Raw genomic sequence first — 27923 nt, forward strand, 5'->3', positions numbered from 1 at the left:
ATGTGAAGTCACATATTACGGTGATTAGTGAACCCATCTGGTGTTCAGTGATGTAACGTACAATCTCATCACCTTCCAGGTCCCGTCACCCCCATGAAGATGCCGGGGGGCTCGCCCTACTCTCAGTATGACATGATGGTTGGAGATGGGCTGGGAGACAACTGGCATCGCACCCCTGGCAACAAGATGGGTGCCAAGCCTACCGCCACGCCCAGCTGGCCCCCTGGTTAGTGAATAGTTATAGTTAAAGTGATAACCTGAGCTACAGGATCCCACAAGGTTTAATATAAGACAAAAAGGAGAAGAAATCATTTCTATGTTTTAGTATCAAGGAGAAGAACAGTTTGGGAATGTGTTTTCTCTAACTTTAAAGGTGCAACGTGTAATACCAAGCCACCTGCTCCAAAGAAATAGGGGGCAGCATTTCACCTCTACTACTGGGTCCATACAATCTAAATTTACAGTCATCCGTTACATAAAAAAAGCCAACTACTAAATAACAGCGAGCAAGAATATGTAAAATTCAACCAAACTACTGAAACTCCGAGAGCCGGTCAAAATAACTCTGCTATCTTATAATCTTCACGTATGGCATTGGCCTATAGTTTACGTAAGCCATCTTTGTGTTTACTGTGCCACTAACCAGGGGCTGTGCGGTCCGTGTAACGTTTCCATAGTTTGTTTATTGGCTTGGGTCCGGGGTAGCAGAGACAGTGGAACGACTTGTGTTTTTGTTTCGACCTCACCGCCGACGGGGGACTGCTTCGCCAGGATTGGAGCGTACGGCGGCTCCAGGGAACGAGCTTCAGCTAGCTGCTGTGGCGGCTTGTGTTCGGCAGGCGAAAACCTCAGCGCCAAAAGTCTCAGCGGGCCGGTGGAGTGCTGGGTCTAAGCTGTGAAACGGCAGCAACAGAAAGTTTGCTGATTAGGCGGGGAGGCAGGGCGGTCCCCCGGGATCAGCACCAAGTTGCTGGGGTTTGCTCTAGCTGAATCCGAGCTAACTGTTAACGGAAGCTCAGTCCGCCTTCCGGTGCCGCCGGACGATGTACTCCCGCCAAATTTTTTGGAGGCCAGATGTGCACATTGTACGTTTAACATGCCACATGTGTGTTTCTTCTCTAGAGTTCCAGCCTGGCGTGCCCTGGAAGGGAATCGACCGTGTCGACCCTGACTCTGACCCTTACATGACCCCAGGGAGCATGATGGGAAACGCAGTGTCTCCCAACCTTAATGATACTGAGCACCAGTTGTTACAAGACAATACTGGTAAGCATTTAACAGCTCCACTGCCTCATTATCACTACCATACGGTGTGTAGTTAGTTAGTTTACCTTTTATATTTTATGGTTGTTTTTCTTGTCATGTGGCAGAAGGGAAAATATTTTTCTAAGTTTCATTGTGTTTATATAATTTTTCATTTTGTTTAGTTCTGTATAAGTTTGCTTGTGTTCACTTTGCATACAGATTAAACTAAATAGATATTTTTGTTATCTGTTGGAATAGTTGTAAGACATATTTTCATGACTGATTGACGTGTTTGCAGATTCCACCCCTCCCCTCAACACCTTGCTGCCTTCACCTGGTGCCTGGCCCTACAGTGCCTCAGACAGTCCCCTCAACAACGCACACAACTCAGGTAACCACACACAAACACTCACCATCTCATTTCTGGGCTGGTGTTGCTTTATCTTTCAATTAGAAACATCGATTAATTCATAACTCAACCTCTGAGAGAAATAATCTGTAACTTGGCCATTGATTATTCGTTTCAAGTCATTTTTCAAATGTCAAACATGATTGTGATTTTTCACTATCCTCTGACATTTCATAGATCAAATAATGAAACGATTGAGAAAATAATCAGCAGGTTAATTGCTAATGAAAATAATCGTTAGTCGCTGCCCCGTTTCTGATTGTCCCTCACATATAATCTGTCTTGATGTATTACAAATATTTTTGTATATAACTGAATGATATACAAGTCACAACTTACATGTGACTTGTACTTGTTAGCTCAGCTGTGTCCTGATCTGAAGTCACTCACTTGAGACACAATAACTTGAACACAGTGGCTTGGCTAGTTTGCAGTTAAAAGTGGACCACATGCACCATCTCCAAAATGTGCTTCAACAAGCTGGATAATTGTAATGCTGGAAAAGCATATGCTTGATGCAGTATTATAAGTGATTCAAGTTGTTTTTGATGATGTAGAACAAGAGAAGGCCACAGTAGATGTAGGAGAAGCCTTCAAGAGATGGACATAATGACATTACATCTTAACAACTGTAAATTGTGAGCAATCTTCACATCAAACGCAAAGCAAACTTTTCGAAATTACATACAAAGCTGATGCAAAGAAGCAAATAGGTGTGAGTTCGTGCCAGGCGCCGTGAATAGTGTGACGGACACTGTGCAAATTACGCACAATTCATGTGTATAAACTAGGGATGTCACAACAGCGTCGCTGCCGTATTTATGCCTAGAATGACGTTATGTTGGGTGTTGATGGAGCGGCTACAATGTTAACATAGCCTGGCACTTACCAATCCGAAAAAACAAGCATTTCAAAAGTTGTTTGCTCGTCATCTTGCGGACAGACCTGACAAAGCATGAATTCAAACTCCTTACATATCTGCATCATCATGCAGTTATTTGGGCATCCTTTTGATCAGTTTTTTGCAATTAAATCAAAGCCCATTTTGGGTTCATACAGCTCGGTGACATGACGGCGTTTGGTTTTCCTACGTATCTGGGACTTCCACAATATGTACAAAGCCACAATAGTGGTTATTTCAGCCATGGTTGATGAAACATTGTTAGTATCTACATGAGGTAAGCCTCCCCGTTCTTCTCCGGCACATCTAGCACGAGTGATGCGAATGAACACAAGTGATCCCAGCGATTAAACTCACGCGAGTCCTCGTGAACGCAGCATTACACTCGTCTTATTGCGACGTCATCTTGTCTTTGTCCTAACTGTTGTAAGTTCTTCTTGATTACAGTGGTGGTATTGTTACATATTGATATTATATCCACCAGTATACAACCCCTCCAGACCCTCATTAATTTTTTCTGTAACCCTACAGCAAAGTACACAGACTACAAGACCAGCTGGCCCCCAGAGCCCATCGGACACAAGTCCTGGAAAGCTAACCGCGGCAGCAGCCAGAGCCAGATGTCCCAGCTGTCCCGCCCTCCTCCAGGACTAGCTAGTCAAAAGCAGCCATCGCCTTCCCCTTGGTCTGGAGGAGCCCCTCGATTGGCTGGCCGGAGCTGGGGCGGTGGCTCCAGCACCACTGGTAATGCCCCGACGCATTTTTCACGCTGTTTTGGTTACAATGTTGTCCTTTTTCCTCATCTAGGGCACAGCGCTTGATGAAATATTCATCAGATTTAAATGTACACAGGAGATAAAACGACTGGCTCTGATTGCCGAGCTACAACACGGTGCTCTTTTGAACTTAAGAGTCATTTATATTTGATTTGGAAGAGAAGCCGAGCCTCGGTGGAAGCAGCAGGGAAAGTCATTCATCATTTATTACATCTGTGAAGCCGAGGGGAAGAACAGAGTGTGATTGTGTTTATAGGGAATGTGGAAAACTCTCACTCACATTTTTTTTTCTTCTTCTGTTTGCTCTCTCTCTGCAGCCTCGTCCTGGAGTGACGGCAGCTCTCGGGAAAGCTGCTGGTTGGTGCTCAGCAACCTCACGCCACAGGTAAACACAGACACATTGTACAAAAACAACTACTGTGGGGGGAAAACAGAGGAATTGTTTTGTTTTAATGTTTTTGTAAAGATCATGCATGCACAAAAAAAGTAATTCCACATGGAAACTCATAATTTCATACCTCAACCCGTCACACTTCTATTTAACTTCACCGTCGTCTATCTGGTATGTTTCCTGCAGATTGATGGCTCTACTCTGAGGACCATCTGCATGCAGCACGGCCCTCTGCTGACCTTTCACCTTGGCCTGACCCAGGGCACCGCTCTGATTCGCTACGGCTCCAAACAGGAGGCAGCCAAGGCCCAGAGCGCACTCCACATGTAAGTTTGTTGTTTTGATAACATCTTAATAATATCACTCTCGTATCTGTATGATAAATATGTAACTGAAACCAGATGAATTCAAACATATCTCATTTGTTTAATCTGTAGCAAAGAAACAAGATGTTCATTATTGAGCTATAGAGGTACTGGTGGATTTAGTTACCTTTTGGACAGAGCCAGGCTAGCTGTTTCCTCCTATTTCCAGTCTTTATGCTAAGCTAACCATCTGCTGACATTGTTTCAATAATTATATAAAGATCGAAGAATGGTATTGATCTTCTCATCTAACTTTTAAAGTACACTGACTTGTGGGAGGCACTGTAATTAAAGTTGAAGTAAATTTCAAGTTGTTAACTGCTACAACAGTTTGTGGGCTTGGTATGAAGCTTCTTGTTACCGTTAAACCTCAATTAATTCACCATTACTACTAATACGTAACTATTAAAGGGCGGGTCCTTTATTATTATTATTATTATTATTATTATTTTGAGGTTTTTATATCATTGTGTAGCTTCCCGATGTTGTTCCACATGTATTCATATTCAAACATTCAAATTTTGGTCAAAGTAGTATGTACGTTATGCTATTTTCCCAGCAAGCCCTTCTAAAAACAATTTCCCACATGACCTGACGTAGGTTTCTGCATGATGACGCTGCTACATGTACAGTTTATATACATCCTTATAGTCAGTGTATTAACGTTACATACAGTAACAGTTAGATGACGGTCGGCATGCTCCCAGTTTGGAGAAGCAGACAGGAGTACCAGCATGGAGGCTAAGCAATGTACTGCTGTGGACGCAACGTTAGTTCAGATCTGAAAGTCACATAATAACGCAAACAACCTAACCGATCGATGCAGCGGTAGACCAGCGACTCCTGTGTTCTGTGAGGTCAAATTACTGTTTTTGTCAATGGAGTCTGGTCTGTTGGCTTTGAAGACAGCAATATAACGGCTTCCCCCGTCGGAACACTTAAACTGATATAAAAAAAAATTATTTAGGTGGCTAAAATGTGTTTTTCTGCTGCACCCGTCACAGACGCTTTATCTCACAATCAGACAGCCCTTTCCTACAGACAACTGAAGCCGTTATAGCGCTGTCTTCAAAGCCACCAGACTCAATTCACAAAAGCAGTCATTTTAATTTTAGTATACATAGAACTCCAAACTTAGCACAGCTAATTTTGACTCCGCTAGCGTTTGCATTATTCATAACCTTATTGATTAGCTTACTTTGGTAATCTACGTCACTGCTTTTTTTGCTACGTCTGAGTGGGCGTTTCCATTTAAAAAAAATGTAACAGAACGCAGATGGGAACCCAATTTAAATCTATTTGTTCTATTAAAAATAGAATCAAATAAATGCAATCATTTGTATCACATAACATTTTTACAGTATAATCTATTGTAAAACCCAGTGTAAATCGCTCATTGTAGTTCTTTTTTTTGTTTTTTTACTTTATTAACATTTTTAAAACCCATTCACTATTAAAGAGTGACTGACGGACTTTCTGTTTGTATCAGGTGTGTTCTGGGTAACACCACCATCTTGGCGGAGTTTGTGAGCGAGGAGGATGTGGCTCGCTACATTGCACATTCCCAGTCCGGAGGAGCAGGGAGCGGAGGAACCACACCCGGCTCTGCAGGCTCCGGGCCTACCGCCTCCTCCGCAGTGGGGGCCAACGGTAACGGAGGAAGCTGCGATAGATCCGGAGCCGGAGGCAGCAGCGGCGGGGGAGGAGGAGTAGGAGTAGAAGGAGGCTCCGTGGCTGGAGGAGCAGGAAACGGAGGAGCCGGGCCCCCCAGCTCCGGGTGGCAGAGTCTGGACAGCACAGGCAGCTCATCGGACCAGTCCGCCACCCAGGGGCCCGGGCTGGGCATCTTCGCCCAGTGGAGCAGCAACGGGACCGGGGTGGGCGGAGGGGCCGGGGGCGTGGAGGCCGGAAGGCAGGGTCTGTGGGGAGGGATGGGCGGGGCGGGGTACTCCAGCAGTAGCCTATGGGGTTCCCCGGCACTCGACGACCGTCACCAGATGGGCAGCCCCGCCTCACTGCTGCCAGGGGACCTGCTGGGCGGGGGGGCTGACTCCATCTAAGGGGCCGACTGACAAACACACACATTTTACACCCAAGTTGTAATACACATGTCACGCTCTGTATTTATTTACACATAGAGATGACATGAATTACCCAACACTCATACTACACACAGGCTACATGCAGTACATGCACACATTATATCCACACATCAAAAACCGCTTAACTTTAAATGAAGACAACAGTAAAACTTGAACCGGGGGAAAAAAGGTGAAATCCATTAAACTCTTTAGGACTCAACTGGATAGCTCTTTGTCTTTTTACTCCAAAATCCCACCATCTGCATTCAGAGACCCGATCGCTCAGGCATGCACTGTAGACAGGCTCAGCCAGAGTCGTACACGTCAACAAGTTTAGCTATTGCTGTTTTTAGTGTGCCACGATTTCTTTTTCTTTTTTTGTATAACTATTTAATGGTCGAATCTCAAAAATTCTGACTTGCAGACTGAGCCCTCGTAGACCTGGCTGGCGTACTTCTAAGTTCTCATGTTCGGAAAGCTTGAGAGTGGGGGAAGGATATCTGGAGTTTGTAGAAAATTGTGGATGGCGCCACACTACTGAGTCAAATGGACGATCAGCAGCCTTTTTGAGATCTGGAAAAGGAGAGCGTTTTTAGTAGGTACCTACCGACACCTCTACCTTGGTGGAAATATGCCATCAACATGGGACCCAGGGTAAAAAAAAAAAAAAAAATCTAAACAGAAACAACATTAGCCAAACTTGCACTATATGCCTCTGGGTTTGTTGTTGAAACATCCTCCACAAATCCCTCCATTTTTTTGAAACAGAGCTACAACACAACAACTACACAGGACGACTAAATGTTACAACAGCAGTGGCCTTGGCTAACAACCAGCGGCCGCCCGCCCGCCATGTCAGCAGCCTTCACACCATCAGTTACACACTGCTCTTATATTTGACAAGCAAAATTGTATCTCCTTGTTGATGTACGTCGGTTGTTTATCATATTTTTTTTCTGTTTTAAAAGAAAAAAAGAAATGTGTGAAACTTTGTGGAAATTCAGAGATGTCCTTTTTTTTTTCTTTTTTTTTGCCCTTCAAAACACTGACCTCGCTATTGTATTTTTTCTTACTCGAGAAATCAAGTTGGTTATTATATATTGTCATGATGTTAATGATGATCACTTATTTACTCGCTGTACAAGGTGCCCTCCTGCCTGCCTGTGTGTGCATGAAAGGAGTGATGACGGTATGACCGAATGGAGGAGGATGTGATGAAGATAATAATGATATCGGGAGTGTGTGTTATTGCTACAATGTTGAATGTTTTTTTTTCTTTCTTGTCCATGAGATTCATGAGAAATGTGTGTGTGTGTGCGTGCGTGTGCGTGTGCGTACTTGCTTTTGAACACTTATCTGCTCCAGTCAGGGAAGTGAATAGATGTTAATCTGACAGCTTACATTTTGAGAGAAAGGGTGCGTTTGTGGATGCGTGTACATGTTTGCGTGCTCGACTGTCTGGATATTGTAATAGCTAAAAAGTTCAAAAACATTGGCACTATTGCATTACGTCTCTTAAGTTGTGTTTTTGTTTTTTTTTAGCAGCATTTTGTTCCTGTTTGTGTTTTTGTTTTCTGCCAAATGCAATAAGAGAATATTTAGTTTTTAAGACGAAGCAACCAACTGAAGGCATTTTCTATTAAGATGCCAAAATCCTACCATACCAAGCTGAGCTGGAACAGTGTTTTACAGACACGTTAAAGACATTACCTGTTATGTTTTACTGTTTGTTTTGTTTTTGTTATTATGTATCAATTTAAATTAAGTCAGTCTTTATTATCACTCCTGTTCGGGATGTTTTCATTTATTTCAGATGTTACAAAAAAAAGGAGAGGAAATTAATTTAAAGCAGAAAAGAACAAGATAATAAAGGTTGAATTGAAGTCTGTAGTGGTTTGTTGTTTGATCTGTGCGGCGAGTCGTTGTTGGGCACATTTTCCCCTTGCTGTTTCACGTTTAATGCCAACCATCTTATTAATTCACGTGTTATTCCTGTGCCATGGGACTGTGAAGTCAATAGGACTGTCTGCCAATGCATCATTGTTCAATACATAGTGAATGGAGCAGTGACTTGGTTGACTAAAGTGAATTATTTGCACCCAAATAAAGAGATTAAAAATCTCTTGCCTTGAAACAGTTAATCTCTTTAGCAGTGCTGGAAAAGTTCATGTTGGGGTGAACGCTGCATAAATTCTGGAGCAGTCCCGGATTCTTTTGATCCCATCTCCATCTCACTGTCATGTTTTATTCTGTTTTTAACTTTTGCATTTTTAAAGTTTTAATGAAGTAATTATAATGCATCACAGAAGATCTCAAGTCAAGGTATCCCCTCTGATTTACAGCTTAAGGAAAGAGTAATTGGCCTGGGTTTAGAGAGGATTTTCAGCCCCATCAACTGTGATACAAGCCCATAACCTTAGCCAACCACAGTCAGGCTGGTGGAACACACATTTCTGTTGAAAGGCTCATTTTGCGGTTTCTCTGGGAATCGTTCATTATTCTGAATGAATAAAAATGTCCATATAAAAATAAAGTCCAAGTGACGCTAACTATAAATAAATCCTATACTGTCATTTATTATATTTTATAATGATTTATTGTTAATTTCTAGGAATTCCTGTGGTGCATGCGCAGCATCTTTTCTGTAGCAACATCAAAGATTGTATATTGTTATAGTGTTATTGCCAAGAAGTGAAAGTCAAGCGCCCTGCAGCAGACCTACGCTTCCGCCATTTTGGACTGAAAGTGACGACAGTAAGCCAGTAAAACGTCCGCCTAACAAAGTGTCGTAGAAAAGCTAAACTAATAGCGAAATGGCCTGTGTTGAACAGTAAAATATTATAAATGTAATAAGCGCTTTCAAAAAAAGCAGCAATGTTCCGCCTATTTGCTTCTATATATACTATTTGGCTACATTTTCTCTCCCAGCTGGCAACAAGAGAACCAACGTAACTACTCAACTGGTGATGTACCTGCAGAAGAAAATGAAACTTTTGGGTGTTGAAAGATTACAATGAAAATATTGTTTTCCTGGTGAATGTTTCATGACAAATTAAGCTATCTAGCTGTTAGCTGCTATGCTAGCTACCCAGCCAACATGGTTATGTGGGCCCCACATGGGTTATGCTGGGGGTACCTGGGTACCAAGTGGGTACGGGCCCAAAATGGGCATCTTATCTGGCGCCCACTTGGATCAACTAAGTAGGTCCCTCATGGGCTCCCCATGTGGGTCCTAGTTGGGTCACTAATGGTAAATTAGTGCATGGGGCCAACATGGAAACTGTGGACAAACCCACTTACAACCCATATTTCATCCCATGGAGTCCCCATGTAGTTCCCACATAGAACTTAAATCGGGGGCAGAGATAGGGTTTGGTTTATGTTGCCCAGATTTGGCCCATATAACACCCATTGTACTGCTGCATGAAACCCACAAGGGCAATTGACATTGGGTCATTATGGAACCCACGGACAATCCCATATTACCCACATGGGCCCCACATACACATGTTGGCTGTAGCTGCTATGCTAGCAAAGCTGTTTCCTTAGTTCGTGTTATTGAAAGTCGTTGGCTTGCTCTCACCTCGTAGTGCCGCTCTGTTAATGTGTTATTTTGGACACCGCTTTGCAAAAGACTAATGTATGATGACAAAAAACTGTCTTTGAGCGATATAGTTAGTGATAGCAGCTACTTTCTAGTCCAACAAAGGCAAAATGAATTAGACTAACGGACGTTTGTGCTAGTTTAGCTGATGGAGGCTAGTTTAGCTAGGTAATGGAGGCTAGTTTAGCTATTGGAGGCTAGCTTAGCTATTGGAGGTTAGTTCAGCTAGGTAATGGAGGCTAGTTTAGCTATTGGAGGTTAGTTCAGCTAGCTAATGAAGGCTAGTTTAGCTGATGGAGGCTAGCTTAGCTAATGGAGGCTAGTTTAGCTAGGTAATGGAGGCTAGTTTAGCTGATGGAGGCTAGCTTAGCTAATGGAGGCTAGTTTAGCTAGGTAATGGAGGCTAGTTTAGCTATTGGAGGTTAGTTCAGCTAGCTAATGGAGGCTAGTTTAGCTAGGTAATGGAGGCTAGTTTAGCTATTGGAGGTTAGTTCAGCTAGCTAATGGAGGCTAGTTTAGCTAGGTAATGGAGGCTAGTTTAGCTATTGGAGGTTAGTTCAGCTAGCTAATGAAGGCTAGTTTAGCTAGGTAATGGAGGCTAGTTTAGCTATTGGAGGTTAGTTCAGCTAGCTAATGGAGGCTAGTTTAGCTAGGTAATGGAGGCTAGTTTAGCTATTGGAGGCTAGTTCAGCTAATGGAGGTTAGTTCAGCTAGCTAATGGAGGCTAGTTTAGCTAGGTAATGGAGGCTAGTTTAGCTATTGGAGGCTAGCTTAGCTAGCTAATGGAGAAAGGTTAGGTAATGGAGACTAGTTTAGCTAGCTTATGGAGGCTAGTTTAGCTAGCTAATGGAAGCTAGTTTAGCTAATGGAGGCTAGTTTAGCTAGCTAATGGAAGCTAGTTTAGCTAATGGAGGCTAGTTTAGCTAACTAATGGAGGCTAGTTTAGCTAATGAAGGCTAGTTTAGCTAGGTAATGGAGGCTAGTTTAGCTATTAGAGGCTAGCTTAGCTAGCTAATGGAGAAAGGTTAGGTAATGGAGACTAGTTTAGCTAGCTAATGGAGGTTAGTTTAGCTAGCTTATGGAGGCTAGTTTAGCTAATGGAGGCTAGTTTAGCTAGCTAATGGAGGCTAGTTTAGCTTATGGAGGCTAGTTTAGCTGATGGAGGCTAGTTAAGCTAGCTAATGGAGGCTAGTTTAGCTAGCTAATGGAGGCTAGTTTAGCTAGGTAATGGAGGCTAGTTTAGCTATTGGAGGCTAGCTTAGCTAGCTAATGGAGAAAGGTTAGGTAATGGAGACTAGTTTAGCTAGCTAATGGAGGCTAGTTTAGCTAGGTAATGGAGGCTAGTTTAGCTATTGGAGGCTAGCTTAGCTAGCTAATGGAGAAAGGTTAGGTAATGGAGACTAGTTTAGCTAGCTTATGGAGGCTAGTTTAGCTAATGGAGGCTAGTTTAGCTAATGGAGGCTAGTTTAGTTAGCTAATGGAAGCTAGTTTAGCTAATGGAGGCTAGTTTAGCTAATGGAGGCTAGTTTAGCTAGCTAATGGAAGCTAGTTTAGCTAATGGAGGCTAGTTTAGCTAACTAATGGAGGCTAGTTTAGCTAATGAAGGCTAGTTTAGCTAGGTAATGGAGGCTAGTTTAGCTATTGGAGGCTAGCTTAGCTAGCTAATGGAGAAAGGTTAGGTAATGGAGACTAGTTTAGCTAGCTAATGGAGGTTAGTTTAGCTAGCTTATGGAGGCTAGTTTAGCTAGCTAATGGAGGCTAGTTTAGCTTATGGAGGCTAGTTTAGCTAATGGAGGCTAGTTTAGCTAGCTAATGGAGGCTAGTTTAGCTAGCTAATGGAAGCTAGTTTAGCTAATGGAGGCTAGTTTAGCTAATGGAGGCTAGTTTAGCTAACTAATGGAGGCTAGTTTAGCTAATGGAGGCTAGTTTAGCTAGCTAATGGAGGCTAGTTTAGCTAATGGAGGCTAGTTTAACTAATGGAGGCTAGTTTAACTAATGGAGGCTAGTTTAGCTAATGGAGGCTAGTTTAACTAATGGAGGCTAGTTTAGCTAATGGAGGCTAGTTTAGCTAGCTAATGGAGGCTAGTTTAACTAATGGAGGCTAGTTTAACTAATGGAGGCTAGTTTAGTTAATGGAGGCTAGTTTAGTTAATGGAGGCTAGTTAAGCTAATAGAGGCTCCACTTTGAGCTGAGTTTTATATGAGTTTTCGTAGCTTCATATTTTTGGCATACTTTTCTTATTTATTCCTCGTAACCTTTATTAATAGTGTTTGTAATGGGATTCTGTATACTGAATAAATAACATAAAGTCTGCTGGTCCACTTGAAACAGGCCTCTGTATGTTGGGTATTAAGTGAGACATGTCTAGGTGGCACCACTAGAGGGGGTTGACACTTCTCCTAGACACAACACAATTAGTGCAGCCCTGCTATGATGATCTTATTGTTCTACATGTTTAATAATGAATTAGAGGGGGATGTGTTGGTGTAAATAGCAGCTTTAAGTGCAGGCTGTGAGTGCTGCTGGCTGCGCTTCATTCAATGCCCGCAGAGAGCAGCAGCAGCTCCGCGGCGGCTTTAAGACAATCCGGGCATCTCTTCCAGTCTGCGGATGACATCATTGATATTGTCAATGGTGTAAACTGAGAGAGAGAGAGGGCTGGGTGGGTGGGGGTGTGTGAGAGAGAGAGAGAGGAGAGAGAGAGCAGCCAGAGAAGGACCTCACTGTCTGGTTTCGGCGTCTTTTCCGCCCAAAAAAGAAATAAATAAAATCGTGACTGAGAATCTGTCAGAGTCTCGGTGGCTCCAGTCGGATCAGATCAGCTGTATATTTTTTGGGGTCTTTTTTTCAGGAGTGTGGGGGGTCACAGATCTCCCGAGGTTATGAGCCGTCCGAAGCCGCGTCGGTGCGTCGCTGTCCGGGGTCCTGAGTCCTGAGTGAGACGGGGAGCCAGCAGTGCCACCACGGAGCCTGACATCACCCGGTGAGGAGGAGGTGGAGGCTGGGTGTATGTTGGCTTGTCAAGGTGTCTTGAGGCTTGTGATGGTGTGTGTGAGGTTAGACAAATAGAGTCGTGTTGTGGTGGGTGGTGGTGGTGGTGGTGGTGGGTGGTGGGGGGTCCTCCCTGTATATATAGAGGGTGCGGTTATGGGTATTATGATCAGATGTGATGGTCAGTGGATGATGATCTGTGTGTTTTTACATTCAGCACCTTCCTCCATCTACCCTCCTGTGGTATCTGGAGCAACTGCATGAAGTATCCTCTCTGAAAACACAACGTCTTGCCTGTTTTTGCGGTCCTTTTGCAGCAATAGTGTGCTCTCAGGTTTTGCAACACTGACAGTATATAGCAGCTCTTATAGGAGGCTGAGAGAGAGATGAGCTGCATGGGGAGACCTGAGGTAAAGGGTTTGGTAATGTGCAGCAGTGGCTCTGCCTTATTCATATATATGTTTATGTATATATATATGTAGGTTTACAATGAACCCCCCCACACCCCCCCCAAATAAAAATAACTTAGTCAGCGTTTAGTGCAATGTCAAACTGGCTCTGTCGAAGAAAAAGCCCCCACTTTTAAGTCCCTGTTTCAGACAGATTGGGCTTAGGTGAGGAAAACATGACTCATACGAATTTCATCAGGGGACTCCAGTCAGAAATTGGGAGTTTTTTGCAAATCGCTTCTATACACAGGACCAGACTCCCTTGGAGTGCTTTGGGAAGAGTGTGTGAGATGCTGATCCAGCTCCAACCCCCCCCCCACCACCACCACCACCACCAACCCCCCTCCTGCAGCTCTGAATAAATCATGTTACACAACTACACGCTCTTTGCTCGCACCTTTTCCCCCATTGCACTTTATGGACACTTCATTGTTGTCCTCTGAGATACCAGAATTTATTATCTCGTCCTCTGAAGGTGTCAACGAAACATGGCTGACAAGAGCACAGGAGCAGCAGGGGTTGGTTACATTAGAGCAAGGGTGCCCAAACTTTTCCCTTGGGGGGCCAAAACTGGAACTCAATGGAGAGCCACGGGCCAAAATTAAACACCTATTGTATTGTATTATTAAGATGCAAAATGGTACTAGGATCCCAAGTTCCCTTAATTTAATATGTTTTAGATAGTTAGCCCCTTAAAACCCACCTGCTGAATACAATTGGGGTCATTTATGCAATTTATGTAATTCCAAGACTGTTTAGGGACTCCAGTGTGTAGAAATATTAAAATACACCATTTTTAGAAAAGGCAAAAATAACACATGTATACTGCATTCAAAGAACTGCATGTTTTCCCCAAGACTGCATGTGATTATCATAAAGTGGGCATGTCTGTAAAGGGGAGACTCGTGGGTACCCATAGAACCCATTTTCATTCACATATCTTGAGGTCAGAGGTCAAGGAACATCTTGACAAATGGCCATGCCAGTTTTTCCTCACCAAAATTTAGCCCAACTTTAGAGTGTTAGCCTCCTTCCTGACAAGCTAACATGACATGATTGGTATAAATGAGTCCTTAGGTTTTCTAGTTTCATATGATGCCAGTATATTCTAACCATAAAGCCAAGCCGTGTACGGCCTCCAAAAGACAGTAAAGTCGGTTGGGTCTTTTAATAAAAAAAATAATTTGCTAACATCTGGTGGGCCAAATCAAACCTGATGGCGGGCCAATTTTGGCCCGCGGGCCCCGCTTTGGACAGCCCAGCATTCAGAGCCTGTGTATTGAAAAATGCTTTGCTTCCACAGCGGTTTGTTAGCCACATAAAGTCACTTTACAGCTGGAAGTGAGCAACATTTTCCCTTCTAGTTCCAGTGTTTCAACTATACGCCACACTGCTTCGCCTCAGTCATTTGCACTTTTCATTCTTTTTTCCCAGGCTTCCAGTTTCATTTTCTTTCATGATACATCCGCCCCAGGGCTCATAGCTTCCAGTTTAGAGTCTGCAGCTTTGCACCACTGTCCTTTTACTCTATTGATCACCACTGATTGATGACAGCTTTGTGTGTGTGTGTGTGTGTGTGTGTGTTTGTGTCTGTGTCCCCCTTCAGTGAGTTGAAAAGCTCAGGAGCCATGGAGTTGAGGGTGGGGAACAAGTACCGCCTCGGGAGGAAGATAGGGAGCGGATCCTTTGGAGATATTTACCTCGGTGAGACTGTTTGTGTTAACCTCATATTGTTCCTTCTTAAATGCAAAAAGCAGATATTACACATACTCCATTTCTTGTGAACTGTGTTAAATAAGACCTCATTCTTCACAGGTCCAAAAGACCCTTTATGTGTCGATGTTGTAACTACATCTCTGGCATTTCTCCCATCAGGTTCTAACATCGCTACAGGAGAGGAAGTAGCCATAAAACTGGAATGTGTGAAAACCAAACACCCACAGCTCCACATCGAGAGCAAATTTTACAAGATGATGCAGGGCGGAGGTAAGATGCACAAGGAAGTGTTTCAGTTTTTTTTTGGAAGCTTTACTAGGGGGCACTGAGAGGCCGTGAAGAGTTTAAGGGGCACTAAGGGGGTATTTAGAGCTGGTGAGGGGGATGAACAGTGATTACAGTTATTTAGGAGGCATTGCAGTGCATTTAGAGACTTTAAAGGGCATTTCAGGACATTTAAGGGCATTTGAGGTGCATTCAGGGTCATTCAGGGTCATTCAGGGTCATTCGGGGACACTGAGAGGCATCTTTGACTGGAATTAAGGAGCGTTTATGTCAGTTTAGGGTTGTTGAGAGATATGAATGGTCATTCACTAGCATTGAGGTGTAGCCATGGCTGTTGAGAGGTGTTGAACCCTTGCATGTTAATGCAATATTAATGTATTTGATTTACAAATATGAGATAAGATAAGACTATATTGATCCTGGAGGGGGGGAATTCATGTCACAGTAGCATATTTTAATTAAACAAATAAATAAGTAAAATAAATCAGGGTAATTACATATATTAAGTTAAAAAGCTATGTACAATATATACATTATATAATATATAATATAATTATATAAGAACATTTTACAAATATTTGTTCCAAAGAAATCCACGCAGTAGTAGTAGGTACAGTATATAAGTATGAATGATAAATACAATATTAATTACATATTTAAGTATATAGAGGTATATATAATATATGTATAGTATATGTTACATCTATGAAATATATATAAAAATATAGTAGTAATATAGCATTATTATATAGTGATATAAGTAATAAAGCAATGTAATATATATATATATATACATATATATATATATATTGTGTTAGCTATGTTCCTACTGCCTCCACAGTGATAATAAAAATAGTCATATATAATAAAGACATGGTGCAGGTGTGTTGGTGCTCTAGAGCAGTGATTTCCACAGGTGGGTCGCAGGAGCTTTTATGAGGGTCAGCAAATAAATTTGCAGTATTTCCATAGTCTTTTATTAAAAATGTATATCTGCAGTACCCCCCTGAGCCACATGAGGGAGCCTGAATGTTCGTATTGTTCTAATAATTGTAGCCTACTTATAACATTTAATGTAATATGAAAGGCTAGCGTACATTCTGTTTGTTTTACTGATGAGAGGGAAAAAAACGAGAGCCTGTTAGCTCCACCTAAATGCATTTATTTGGACTCATTTATTAAGTATTGTCTGGTTTACCTATAAGGCGAAAATTTGGGTTGTCATTTATAAACCACCAACCAGAGGTACTTGGGTACACGGGGGACTTCTGTAGCTACCAGGAGAAACGTAGAAAGATTGTTGAGGAGCTCAAGTCATTTAATGAAATAGAAACTTCAGCATATTGAGTCAGTTATAACACCAGAGCACTTTAAGTTGTGACTAAGAGTGTGTGAAAAGTAGTAGAAAATGGATAAAGGGTCAAAATAGATCTATGCTAAAAGTAATGGATAAACAGTTGAAGTAGTTAGCTTTAAATGATGAATAAGTGGTTGAAATAGTCAGCTTAAAGGAACAGTGTGGGGGGATCTATTGGCAGAAATGGAATATAATATTCATAACTATGTTTTAATTCGTGTATAATCACCTGAAATTAAGAATGGTTGTGTTTTCGTTAGCTTAGAATGAGTCCTTCATATCTATATAGGGAGCGGGTCCTCTTCCCGGAGTCCACCATGTTGCTCCGCCGTGTTTCTACAGTAGCCCAGAACAGACAAACCAAACACTGGCTCTGGGGAGAGTTTTTACGTTACTTAAAGGCCACCGTAGTTCTCCGACACGCTTGTGAAACTGCGGTAACTTGAGCCGCAGAGTGCAAAACCGGGGTACCGCCAGCCGCCGTCTGACTTCCGTTGCTCCTAAAGTAGTGTTATTATGGTTAGGATGGCCTCTGAGTAAGGCGAACGACGTTAGCACAGTTTTGCACTCTGCGGCTCACTTTTCCGCAGTCTTGGAAAGGGAGGAGTGAGCGGAGGGGCACTCAGTTGGTTGCAATCTGCAACCACACCACTAGATGCCACCAAATCCCACACACTGTACCTTTTTAAAGTAGTGGATAGATGGTTGAAAAAGTTGGTAAAAATGAATAAATAGATTGTTGAAAAACCTCAAAGAAATGTAAACGTCCATTTTTGGCTATAGTAGAGGTAGTAATATAAATGCAAACTGCAAGTGCAGTCAAATAAGTGAAAAAAGTGTTTATTTGCACAAATATTTGGATACAAAATACATGCAATAGGAAAAACAGTCATTTCACAGCAGGAGAGGTAGGAAGCCTGAAAGGCTTATTCAGAGTCCACCCCTATAAAAAATAAATAAAAAATGACATTATTACTCATCAAAAACGAAGCAAAACAACAAACAATTAATACATAGCACAAATAATAGTATTATTCTGTTTGCTAACCCTCTGATTCCCCCTCCCTTCCTGCCACAGTGGGAATCCCGTCTATTAAGTGGTGCGGAGCGGAAGGCGACTACAACGTTATGGTCATGGAGCTGCTGGGCCCCAGTCTGGAGGACCTGTTCAACTTCTGCTCCCGCAAGTTCAGTCTGAAAACTGTCCTGCTGCTGGCCGACCAGATGGTGAGACAGACTGCCTGACTGCAGTCCACGCTGTAAAACCTAATAGTTCATCAGGGTTTGTCCTGAGATCCAGAGCCAGTAATTGCCACACAGTCCACCGGAAGTAACTAATTACTTTAAGAGCTCGCTGTTATGTTTCATGGAGGCTCCATCAGGGTTCATTGAGTCTTTACGTAGAGCTCCCTCAAAGCACTCGAGGAAAAACAATACATAAACAGTAAGAGCTATAGATAACGGAAAGGTACACATTAAATTACGCAATGCTATGGTCTATTTAAAAAGACCAGTTGTCTGAACGTGCACCTTTGCTTGCACATAATGCACTGAAGTCAACCTCTGGCTGGGAAGTTACACCGATTTCAATAAAAGGATGTGGCTATTTTTAGCCTGGAACTAAATGGATCATTTGAAATCGGAGAATAATTCACATCTAAACCTCCGAAGCTCGTTTCCTGGCTCGAGACAAAGCTTATCCCCTCACTATCTTCGACCGTTCAGCTCCGCCATAAAAGTCAATTGCAATCGAGGACACGGAAGCTCAGCGAGACGGCCTAATCCTCGTCGCAGGGGTCAGCCCGTGGTGTCTTTTATGAGCCTCTTTAATCCCTCATATGTCATTCTTTAGTCCACAACTGGCACATTTGTTCTTTTCGTCCCGTTTTCTCTTTGGCCACTTTTCCGAATCGCTCTCTCTGCTGCCGTTGTAACATCTCTCCTCTCCTCTCCTCTCCTCTCCTCTCCCCTAAAGGGGCAATAACTACGATTTTAACTGTCCTATAACATGAAATGACCTCTATATATCTGCAGACAGGGCTGACAGGGTTATTGATCAATACCAATGACTCAACTATTATTTCACTGGGCAATGAGACTTGTGGCCTTTAAAACTCACTTTCAGTTTTAGACCCAACACTCTATATATAACTATGGCAATATAAAGAGCCATCGCAACTCTACCAATCATGACCAGTAAAAGGAATGGATTGTCTGAAAAAGGAGTAACTGTTTGCCAGATGCTCAGACCAAACATCCCATCAGTCGGTTATTCCACAGTAGTTTTTTAAAAATGGATTTGACCAGCACCTGCATGTTTTGGAGCGATGCAGAAAGGATAGATCTCTCACTAAATACATAACTTAAAGGACCGTACCCTACAATTACATATACTAAGTATTAATATCCTACCGGCCTCCACTTTGTTTAATACACTATGAAAATCAACAAACAAACAAACAAAAGACCCTATTGAGTTGCATTATGGGAATTGTAGGATCCAGTGTTTTTAGAGCCCAACCCATACTCAGGACTAAAAGTCAAACTCTGCTGCTTCGATTGTGACCATTTCTCTTTTAAATCTGTCTGTTGTGAGTCTTCCAACTTTATGAAAGTGCAGTGCAAAAAATTGCTGGAGTTTCCCTTTAAGGCAAAAAAAGTTTGATTGAGTGATTCATTTTGTGGTTTAAACCAGGTTCAAGTCTCTTTAAAGCCGTGGACACACATGGAACGTCAAGAGCGCGTGGCGGCTGCGTTACCTGTTGTTTTTTATTTCGCCGTCCGTGTTTACAGGTTAGAGCAGCCACACTGCCCGCGTAAGACGTGTGTCTCACGGGCGCCTCAGCTGCGTCTCTTCTAGAGAATAGAGGTTTCACCTATTTTTGACGCGTGCCGGGCGCATCTCACAGCAGCAACAGACAGTGAAGGTGATCTATTGACAGTATATTAACATCATATCAGCTACATTAATACAGTTTACATGTCTAGACATCTGTAGAATATGTCACGGACAGTGAAGGTGATCTATTGACGGTATATTCACTTCATACCAGCAAGACTTTACTACAGTTTCAATGTCTATCTGTAGAATATGTTACGGAGATGAAAAAAAGTAAAGACTTATTTTTAAATCAACTCTTCCTGCTTTCATTTCAAAATAAAAGCCCTCGAAGCGTTTTTTCTATGAACAGAATTCCTTCATTTGTTAACACGAGGCTTTTATTCTGAAATATGTGCCGGACAGTGTTCTAGAACACAGAGTGACTTGGAGAACTCCATGAATGAATATAGTACGACGTTTTAATTGTGGATTATTACTATTATTTACAAATTACCACAGGTTTCTTAACCTTTCTCTGTCTAAAATAAATATAAATGATATTTATAATGAAATGAAATGGCCATTAAAAGGCAAACTCTATGTAGAAAGAAAGAGCTGACAGCAGCAGCAGACACGCAGCTGGTATGAACGCCCGACGTGTGTATCACGCAGCCACCACGCCACGCAGCCGCCACGCGCTCCTGATGTTCCATGTGTGTCCACGTCTTAAGTTATAGCATACTGACATGATTCCTGGAAGGTCTAAACCTAAAAACTCATAGTATAGTCATGCATTTTTTATTATTCATGGGCTACAACATGCAAGACCACTAATACCCTCCTTTAATCCCAACTAAATCCTGTTCCCCATCTCTCCGATCCAGATCAGCAGGATTGAATACATCCACTCCAAGAACTTCATCCACAGAGACGTGAAGCCCGACAACTTCCTGATGGGGCTCGGCAAAAAGGGCAACCTGGTCTACATCATCGACTTCGGCCTGGCCAAGAAGTACCGCGACGCCCGAACGCACCAGCACATCCCTTACCGTGAGAATAAGAACCTCACCGGCACCGCCCGCTACGCCTCCATCAACACCCATCTGGGCATCGGTAAGACAGCATGCACGCAGCAGAGGTTGGCCTAGATGTCTGTGCAGGTGTGAATGTGTGTGTTCTGCTAACTCCACTGTGGTTTATGTGTGTGTGTTCACAGCAGAATATGTTGCAATATGCACGTTCATTGATCAGATTCTCAGAACTGCGGCCTCCTTTTGTTTCCTTTCCTTCTCCTTTTATCTTCTACCTCTCTCTTCATCTCTTCCTCTTCCCCTCAAACTTTGTTATTGCCATTTCACGCTCTTTTCTCCTGTCTTCTCTCTCTCTCTCTTTCTCTCCGCTCTGTCTTTTTCTCCACAGAGCAGTCGAGGAGAGACGACCTGGAGTCTCTGGGCTACGTTCTCATGTACTTCAACCTGGGCTCTCTGCCCTGGCAGGGGCTGAAGGCTGCCACCAAGAGGCAGAAATACGAACGCATCAGTGAGAAGAAAATGTCCACCCCCATCGAGGTGCTCTGCAAGGGATACCCCTGTGAGTGAAGAGAAACAGAAACAGTAGAACGGACAATTTAAAGAGGCCGTTAGTCCTGTCACCTTGACACCTTCGAGTCAAAAGGCGTTCTTGTACTGTATGTGCACTAGGTCTGTGTATTGGCAAGAATCTGGCGATACGATACGTATCATGATACAGGGGTAACGATTCAATGTATTGCGATACTGTAAGCAAGGCGATATATTGTGATTTTTTAAAAATTGAATGTTAGGAAAACAATCATAGAATAAAGAACACACCAGAAATAAACCATTTTAGATTAGGCAAAAATAACACATTTTACTGCATGCAAAAAACTGCCTGGTTTTGCCCAAACTGCATGTGATTATCATGAAGTGGGCATGTCTGTAAAGGGGAGACTCGTGGGTACCCATAGAACCCATTTTCATTCACATATCTTGAGGTCAGATGTCAATGGACCCCTGTAAAAATTGCCATGCCAGTTTTCCCTCGCCAAAATTTAGCCTAAATTTGGAGCGTTATTTAGCCTCCTTATTGACAAGCTAGTATGACATGGTTGATACCAATGGATTCTTTAGGTTTTTTCTAGTTTCATATGATGCCAGTAACTTCACTCTAGCTTTAACTGCGCCCGCTACAACCTCCGAAAGATCGAATAGCGGCTTTTTAAGAGGTTAATTAAAAATCGATACACTGTTTTGGAGAATCAATACAGTATCGCAGAACATAATATCGCGATACTCATGTGTACTGATATTTTCTTACACCCCTAATGTGCACACATACTTGGCCAATAAAGCTGATTCTGATTTCTCTCTTGTGTTTCCCAGCTGAGTTCTCCACTTACCTGAACTTGTGTCGCTCCCTGCGGTTCGACGACAAGCCGGACTACTCGTACCTGAGGCAGCTCTTCAGGAACCTTTTCCACAGACAGGGCTTCTCATATGATTACGTCTTTGACTGGAACATGCTGAAGTTTGTGAGTCCAGAATTCAGACCTTGTAGTTAGCAGAACACTGTGAGCATCGTGCTTCTGCAAACTAGTTCCAGCTTGGATGTTCAAAAGCATTTTTGGTTATATTTTTTGTCCCTTTTCTCTCCCTCTCCAGCATACGTTCACATCTGTACTGTTCCTCTGTGTTTCAGGGGGCCGGCAGGACCGCAGAGGACGGAGAGAGGGAGAGGAGGGAGGGAAAAGAGGGAGAGGAGCGAGCAGGAGGAGGAGGAGGAGGAGGCCAAAGAGGAGCTGGAGGTCGAGCTCTGCCGCCTGCTCCGAACCCTTCAGCAGCCAACAGAGTCAGGAACGAGGCGGACGCCTCTCCCTCAAACCCGGCCACGCGTGGGGTCCAGCCGTCAGGTCAGGATGTTGTTTGTGTTTTTTTTGGAGATACAACTGTAACACAATGAAGACTTTCAATTCAAGCGTGTGTGTGTGTGTGTGTGTGTGTGTCTGTGTGTGTGCAGGTAACCGCTCTCCTCAGGCGGGAAGAGCAGAGCGAGCCGAGCGAGAGAGGAAGGTGGCCATGAGGCTTCACCGCGGGGCCCCCGCCAACGTCTCCTCCTCCGACCTCACCGCACGCCTCGACCAATCACGCATCGCTGCATCGCAGGTAGGAAGATTACGGCTTTACAGGTTCAGCGAGGCTTTGTTGTGAAGGGAGCTGCTGCACGTTTCATGTGCATCAGTCGCTTCAGCTGAGAGTGTCCTCGTCTTATTCATTGGGGAAATGCATTCAGATTAAGATGGTGATTCATAGTTAACTTGCACGGCAGCTGGATTCTCATAATGTCACGAGGTCACACGTGAATCGCTGGATCACATATCACACAAAAATCCATTTTGTCAGGCTTCGAGTTTGTGTTTGTGTTCGGCAAGCCAGACCACGGACCAATCGGCGTCCTGTGAGGAGCTACTGGCAGCTATGGGCGTGGCTTAGGTGTGTGTTACGACACATAGTGACGACTTTGTTTGTTTTACACGACAATGGCGTCTCCTGAAGAGGTTAGCGTAGATGCTGCACTAGCATCAGTTGTATCAGAACTGGAGAGTGTTTCTTCATTGAAAGAAGAGCAAAAGAACGGCACTGAAGACTTTTCTCGATGGAAAAGATGTTTTCGCTCTTCTCCCGACTGGCTTCGGCAAGAGTTTGATTGACAGATGGTTCATCCAATCACCTGCCAAGTAATTATTGATCGTGCCTGCCCTTTTCCCAATGGTTTCCAATGACCGCTTCTCAGTTGGTTCTGTGTAACAAACCATCTGGTCAAAGAGTTTGTGTGTTTCCTGAATCATTTTTAGCCATGCTAGCAGCCGGTCGGTCGGTTGGCCTACCACTTTATTCCAAATATCTCAATAACTGTTGGGCTGATTGCCATGACATTTTGTACAGACATTCATGGTCCCCAGAGGATGAATCCTACTGAATTCGGTGACCATCTTACTTTTCGTGTTGCACCATCAGCATGTCAAAGTTTTCACTTACTACTGGATGGATTGGCACAAAGTTGTGTACAGACATTCATGGTCCCCATGGCGCTATATCCTACTGACTTTAGTGATCATCTGACTTTTCCTCCAGCGCCACCATGAGGATCACATTTATGTTTTTCAAAAAATGTTCCAATATTTTAGTTTATAACCAAATATCTGCAAAAACCAATGACATTCCCATCATCCTCAGCTGTAGTGGTATGTTAACACGCTAAACTAAGACGGTGAGCATTGTAAACATTATACTTGCTTAGCATCAGCACGTTAGCATCGTCATTGTGAGCATGTTGGTAAACTGTAGTTGGCATTTAACTGAAACTCCACCGTGCCCCACGGAGCTAATAGCATGCCGGTAGACTTAAATTTAGAATTTACAAAACTCAACCATAAATAAACAGCAGATATTGCTCTCTTTTCCTGTGTGGCATTAATTGCTTTTTTTTGTGAATAAACTGGATCCGAAGGATTCCGTTAAGCTTGTTGATACAAATTCATAATTCATGATGCCAAATTGCAAATATTGGAGCTGGGTAAAATATTCAAACATAATCTACTCATAATTACCACCACCAGTATATGGATGTGAAGAGTTTTTGTTACTGCACAGTTTAAGTGTGACATGATACAAAACACAGAGGAGACTAATCCACCGAGGCAGGCTCCTCGTGTCCCAAAGCCTCTTTAGAATTTGTAATTGGACTCTCTCCAATGCTTCTTCATTTATTACGGATCACGTCTGCATCCTCCAGGAATGTCAGCAGCCATTCTAAATATCCAGACTGTCTTTACATCACTAAATAATCTCACATTTGTGGAGAAGATTTTCCAAATTCAAATCGATACAATCTCAATTTACACTGTACAGTCTGAATTAGCATCAATTAATTATGAAGTAGATAAAACTTGCGCAATTGCATATTATCCTATAATCTTGACCGTTGTAAATAATTCAGTTCAGTAGCCGTCTACTGTGTGCTTCTGTTTCTCTGTGGGTCTACCTGTCATCTGGATATTTTTCTATACTAGCATCTACCTTTGTTAGAGGAAAACCCCTGTCAAACTGCTAACAGATCACAAATATTACCAAAGAACTAAACTTAGGAGGTAAATCAAGAACTAGGAAAGCTTCGAGGATTTGGGAATGGGAGAGCTCACATTATAAATTCAGTGTATTCTTCAGGTTTCTCCTTTTGATCTGCTTCAAGCTTCTCATCTTTCCCTCCGCTCTCAGGTCAGTGTGCCATTTGAACATCTGGCAAAGTGAGTTCCTCCTGGCTGGCCTGCAGGTCAGCGGCAGGTATGGACATGTCTCTCTCTCACACACACAAACACACTGCTATCCATTTCTTTTGTCTTTCCTGACCCCTGACCCCCTTAGCCTTCATATCCAGGTAGAGAAATAAATTGTTGATACTCAGCTATGTTGTTTTTCCTCTTGCTACTGCAATCTAAAGCAATGCAGGCCAAAAACATGTTTTTTATTATATATCTAAGAAATGCATGTGTGTGATCATAAAACTGGGTGTTCACAAATTAGTTGGCTAGTTGTTGTTGTTTTTTTTTTTTTTAATTAAAGGGATAGTTTGGGTGTTTTTAAGTCGGGTTTAATGAGGTACTTATCCATAGCCAGAGTATGACGGGAGCAAAGCAATGTGGATGGGGCCGGCAGCAAAACGTATTTTAGCCACCTAATCGAAAGGCCCACCTAAAAAAATCAATATCAGTTTAAGTGTACGCTATATTTAGAAATGTAGGCCTTTCTTTTAGGTGGCTGAAATACGTTTTGCTGCCGGCTCCGTCCACAGCAGTACTTTGCTTTGCTTCCGCACAATAACTCCTGTCTGTTTCACCAAACTGGAAACGTGCTGACCGTCATCAACTGTAGGTAATACACTGACTATGGATAAGTACCTCATACAACCCCACTTCAAAACACCCAAACTATCCCTTTAAGCTGTTCTGTAAAATGTAGAAAATAAAAAAAAGTAAATTACAACTCCTGTAGAACAAAAAACTCATATACACTAAACATCATAGACCAACTCGACTTTATCAAATTCATCAATGTCACAGTAACCGTGTAAAATTATTTGAGGTTGGATGCAACAGTCAAAACATGATGTAATTATTGTATGTAATAAGTTGTTTCTTATTGTCAACAAATCCCATAAAAAGACCAAAACCAACAATGATCCTAACAATGTCTGTATCAAAGCCTTATATATCTTATTCATCTGTGCCATAGAGCTCATTCTTGTCCAAAAACTATAAAAACATCAATGTTGACATATTCCTTCATCACCATGAACTGTAGTTTATTTTGATCCCACATACACCGTCCTGCTGCTGTAAATACTCACCAGGGCAGCTAATGTGCTGATGGAAATAGTCCCCCAACAAAAGCACTATTTACTCCTGTATGAGTAACATTTGCTAAAAAAACTACCAGCTTTTTTAGCCCTTTTTAAAGGAACAGTATGTAACATTTAGGGGGATCTATTGGCAGAAATGGAATATAATATTAAAAAGTATGTTTTCGTTAGTGTATAATCACTTGAAAATAGGAATCGTTGTGTTTTCGTTACCTTAGAATGAGCCGTTTATATCTACATAGGGAGCGGGTCCTCTTCATGGAGCCGGCCACCATGTTTCTACAGTAGCCCAGAACGGACAAACCAAAGACTGGCTCTAGACCATTGACGTTTTCCCGTCGGCCACCGTAGTTCTCCTACACGCTTGGCACACAGGAGAAGTTTCAGCTGGTTGCAATCTGCAACCTCACCGCTAGATGCCGCCAAATCCTACCCACTGCACCTTTAAAGATCAGAGTATATATTTGTGACCTGTTTTTAAAGATCAATGTCTTCAGTATGAAGTAATGGGCTTTGGGCTGGGTGCCACAGACAGGGTGAGGAAGTCAGAAAGTACTGAGAGACTAATACAGATACAGATTAATGCATCGTCTGTATCGCTTCATGGGATTTGTTGACGCAACAAAAAATATAGAATATTTCCAGTTCTATTTTTTCATTAACCCAAAAAGTGACATTTCTCTTCCTTGTTTTGTCTCTTGTGCTTCAGCAGCTGCAGGGTATCAAATACCCCTTACCTTTCAAAATGGATGAATGAAAACATGAATGAGTGGAGGAGGACAAGAGGAGCGGGAGGAGGAGGAGGAGGAGGAGGAGGCGTTGCAGGCCCTTAAAGAGGGGTGGGGTTCAAGGCCATCCGTGTGTCTGTCAGTATGCTGCGTGAACTACAGTGGTGACCATGAGGAAGACTGCGGGACAAAACAAACTCTTTGGCTGGAACTGGTTGCTTCTTTTCTGGATGTGGCCGGAGGGGGAAGTGGGTGAAACAACACACACAGGTCACTCATATTCACCTGCCCATCGACTCAGAGGCTCAACTTGCAAAAAGAAAAAAACATTAAAGTGCACAAAATGGACTAAATTATTAGTTATTCTGTGGTTTACACCTGTGATAAAAAAAATTTAAAAAATCAACTACTAACCTGCTAAGAGCTACATCCGCTGCTTATGGTGTTCTTGATTATAAATAAATAAATAAATATGTAAACAACTATGGAGACGAACACAAAGTGTAATCAGGCCTTTTAACAGATGAGACAGTGGATCAAAGGGATGATCAGAGGTCTGGGGATGAATGTGAGAGAGTCTGAGGTGAATTAGTGAATGGGAGTGAGGCTGCTTTTTGTCAATAAATGTCAGTGTCCGTCTGTGTGTTACTGTCTTAAGTGTTTTTGCCTTTAGGTTTGCTTTAGAGAGCCTGAGAGATGGAGGAGGGAAAGGTGGCTGTTGATGAATTACCCATGAATCATAACAGAAGACTAGTCCCCAATTCAAAGTTCCTCTTCTTCATCACACTTGTTTCTGTCTTAGCATGACGAGGAAAACATTGAATGTGGAAAGAGAAGGAGGAGGAGGAGGAAGAGGACAGAATAAAGCAGAGAGCCATGAGGATTGTATGATATGATAAAGCCTTAGTCCAGCTTGTAACTCCAGGTATGAAAATTCTTGAGAAAGTTATAAGATCTTGGTGGTGAACAAGTCTGGTGTCGTATTTTTGTTCTTTACTTTTTATAATACATGTAAAATGTGTAGATACCTTTTGCCAGAATGTGACCGATTGTTTTAAAGATTGAGGCTGGAGAGACGTTTACTTCCTGACAGACCTGGTGGGGGGAAACGTGAAACAGACCACTAACCTTTAGAGTCCGCCAGAAGTGTGTGTGTATGTGTGTGTGTGTGTGTGTTTTGGTTTCCACTGTGGCAGGCAATGACAGAAAGGTTCTTGTTCGTAAACCAAGGAGTGTTTTGACCCAGGCCTGTCAGGACGGACGGGTGTCACTGGTGGGAATGAGCTGTACATTTCTTTACCATGCTTCAACTTTATTACTATGATATTTGTGTATATTTTCTGAATCAATAAAGATATACACAGCTTA

The 27923-nt window shown here is 42.6% G+C and overlaps 3 protein-coding genes across 4 annotated transcripts in view; 2 read left to right on the forward strand and 1 right to left on the reverse strand.

Moving 5' to 3' along the window:
* Positions 1–8051, forward strand: part of tnrc6ba (trinucleotide repeat containing adaptor 6Ba) — a 27183-nt gene extending 19132 nt beyond the window's left edge. Inside the window, exons 17-23 of the mRNA XM_074620722.1 lie at positions 80–226; positions 1123–1266; positions 1544–1636; positions 3087–3299; positions 3649–3716; positions 3909–4048; positions 5577–8051. Coding sequence (XP_074476823.1) covers positions 80–226; positions 1123–1266; positions 1544–1636; positions 3087–3299; positions 3649–3716; positions 3909–4048; positions 5577–6147 — 1376 coding nt within the window. The 3' untranslated portion in view covers positions 6148–8051. The remainder of the gene's footprint in view (positions 1–79; positions 227–1122; positions 1267–1543; positions 1637–3086; positions 3300–3648; positions 3717–3908; positions 4049–5576) is intronic.
* phf5a (PHD finger protein 5A) overlaps positions 1–27923 on the reverse strand; it is a 373616-nt gene that overhangs the window by 196328 nt on the left and 149365 nt on the right. The window lies entirely within an intron of this gene.
* csnk1e (casein kinase 1, epsilon) lies at positions 12450–27923 on the forward strand. 2 transcript variants are annotated; one of them, XM_074620225.1, is made up of 11 exons: positions 12450–12756; positions 14820–14917; positions 15089–15199; positions 17650–17798; positions 20277–20505; positions 20812–20982; positions 21795–21943; positions 22111–22321; positions 22429–22574; positions 24687–24752; positions 26537–27923. In XM_074620225.1, the coding sequence occupies exons 2-10, from the start codon at positions 14842–14844 to the stop codon at positions 24717–24719; spliced, it is 1275 nt and encodes a 424-aa protein (XP_074476326.1). In that variant the 5' UTR covers positions 12450–12756; positions 14820–14841; the 3' UTR covers positions 24720–24752; positions 26537–27923. The 2 variants fall into 2 exon arrangements, with proteins under 2 accessions (XP_074476326.1, XP_074476327.1); XM_074620226.1 differs by having other exon boundaries at positions 26540–26634.

The sequence above is a fragment of the Sebastes fasciatus genome, chromosome 20 (genome assembly GCF_043250625.1).
Source record: "Sebastes fasciatus isolate fSebFas1 chromosome 20, fSebFas1.pri, whole genome shotgun sequence".
Taxonomy (NCBI): Eukaryota; Metazoa; Chordata; class Actinopteri; order Perciformes; family Sebastidae; genus Sebastes; species Sebastes fasciatus.

Bases quoted from the DNA above. Each gene is read 5' to 3' on its own strand.
- csnk1e (XM_074620225.1), top strand. From the start codon at position 14,842: ATGGAGTTGAGGGTGGGGAACAAGTACCGCCTCGGGAGGAAGATAGGG. The intron at 14,918-15,088 runs GTGAGACTGTTT...TTCTCCCATCAG, and splicing joins CTTTGGAGATATTTACCTCG to GTTCTAACATCGCTACAGGA. The intron at 17,799-20,276 runs GTGAGACAGACT...TCTCCGATCCAG, and splicing joins TGCTGCTGGCCGACCAGATG to ATCAGCAGGATTGAATACAT.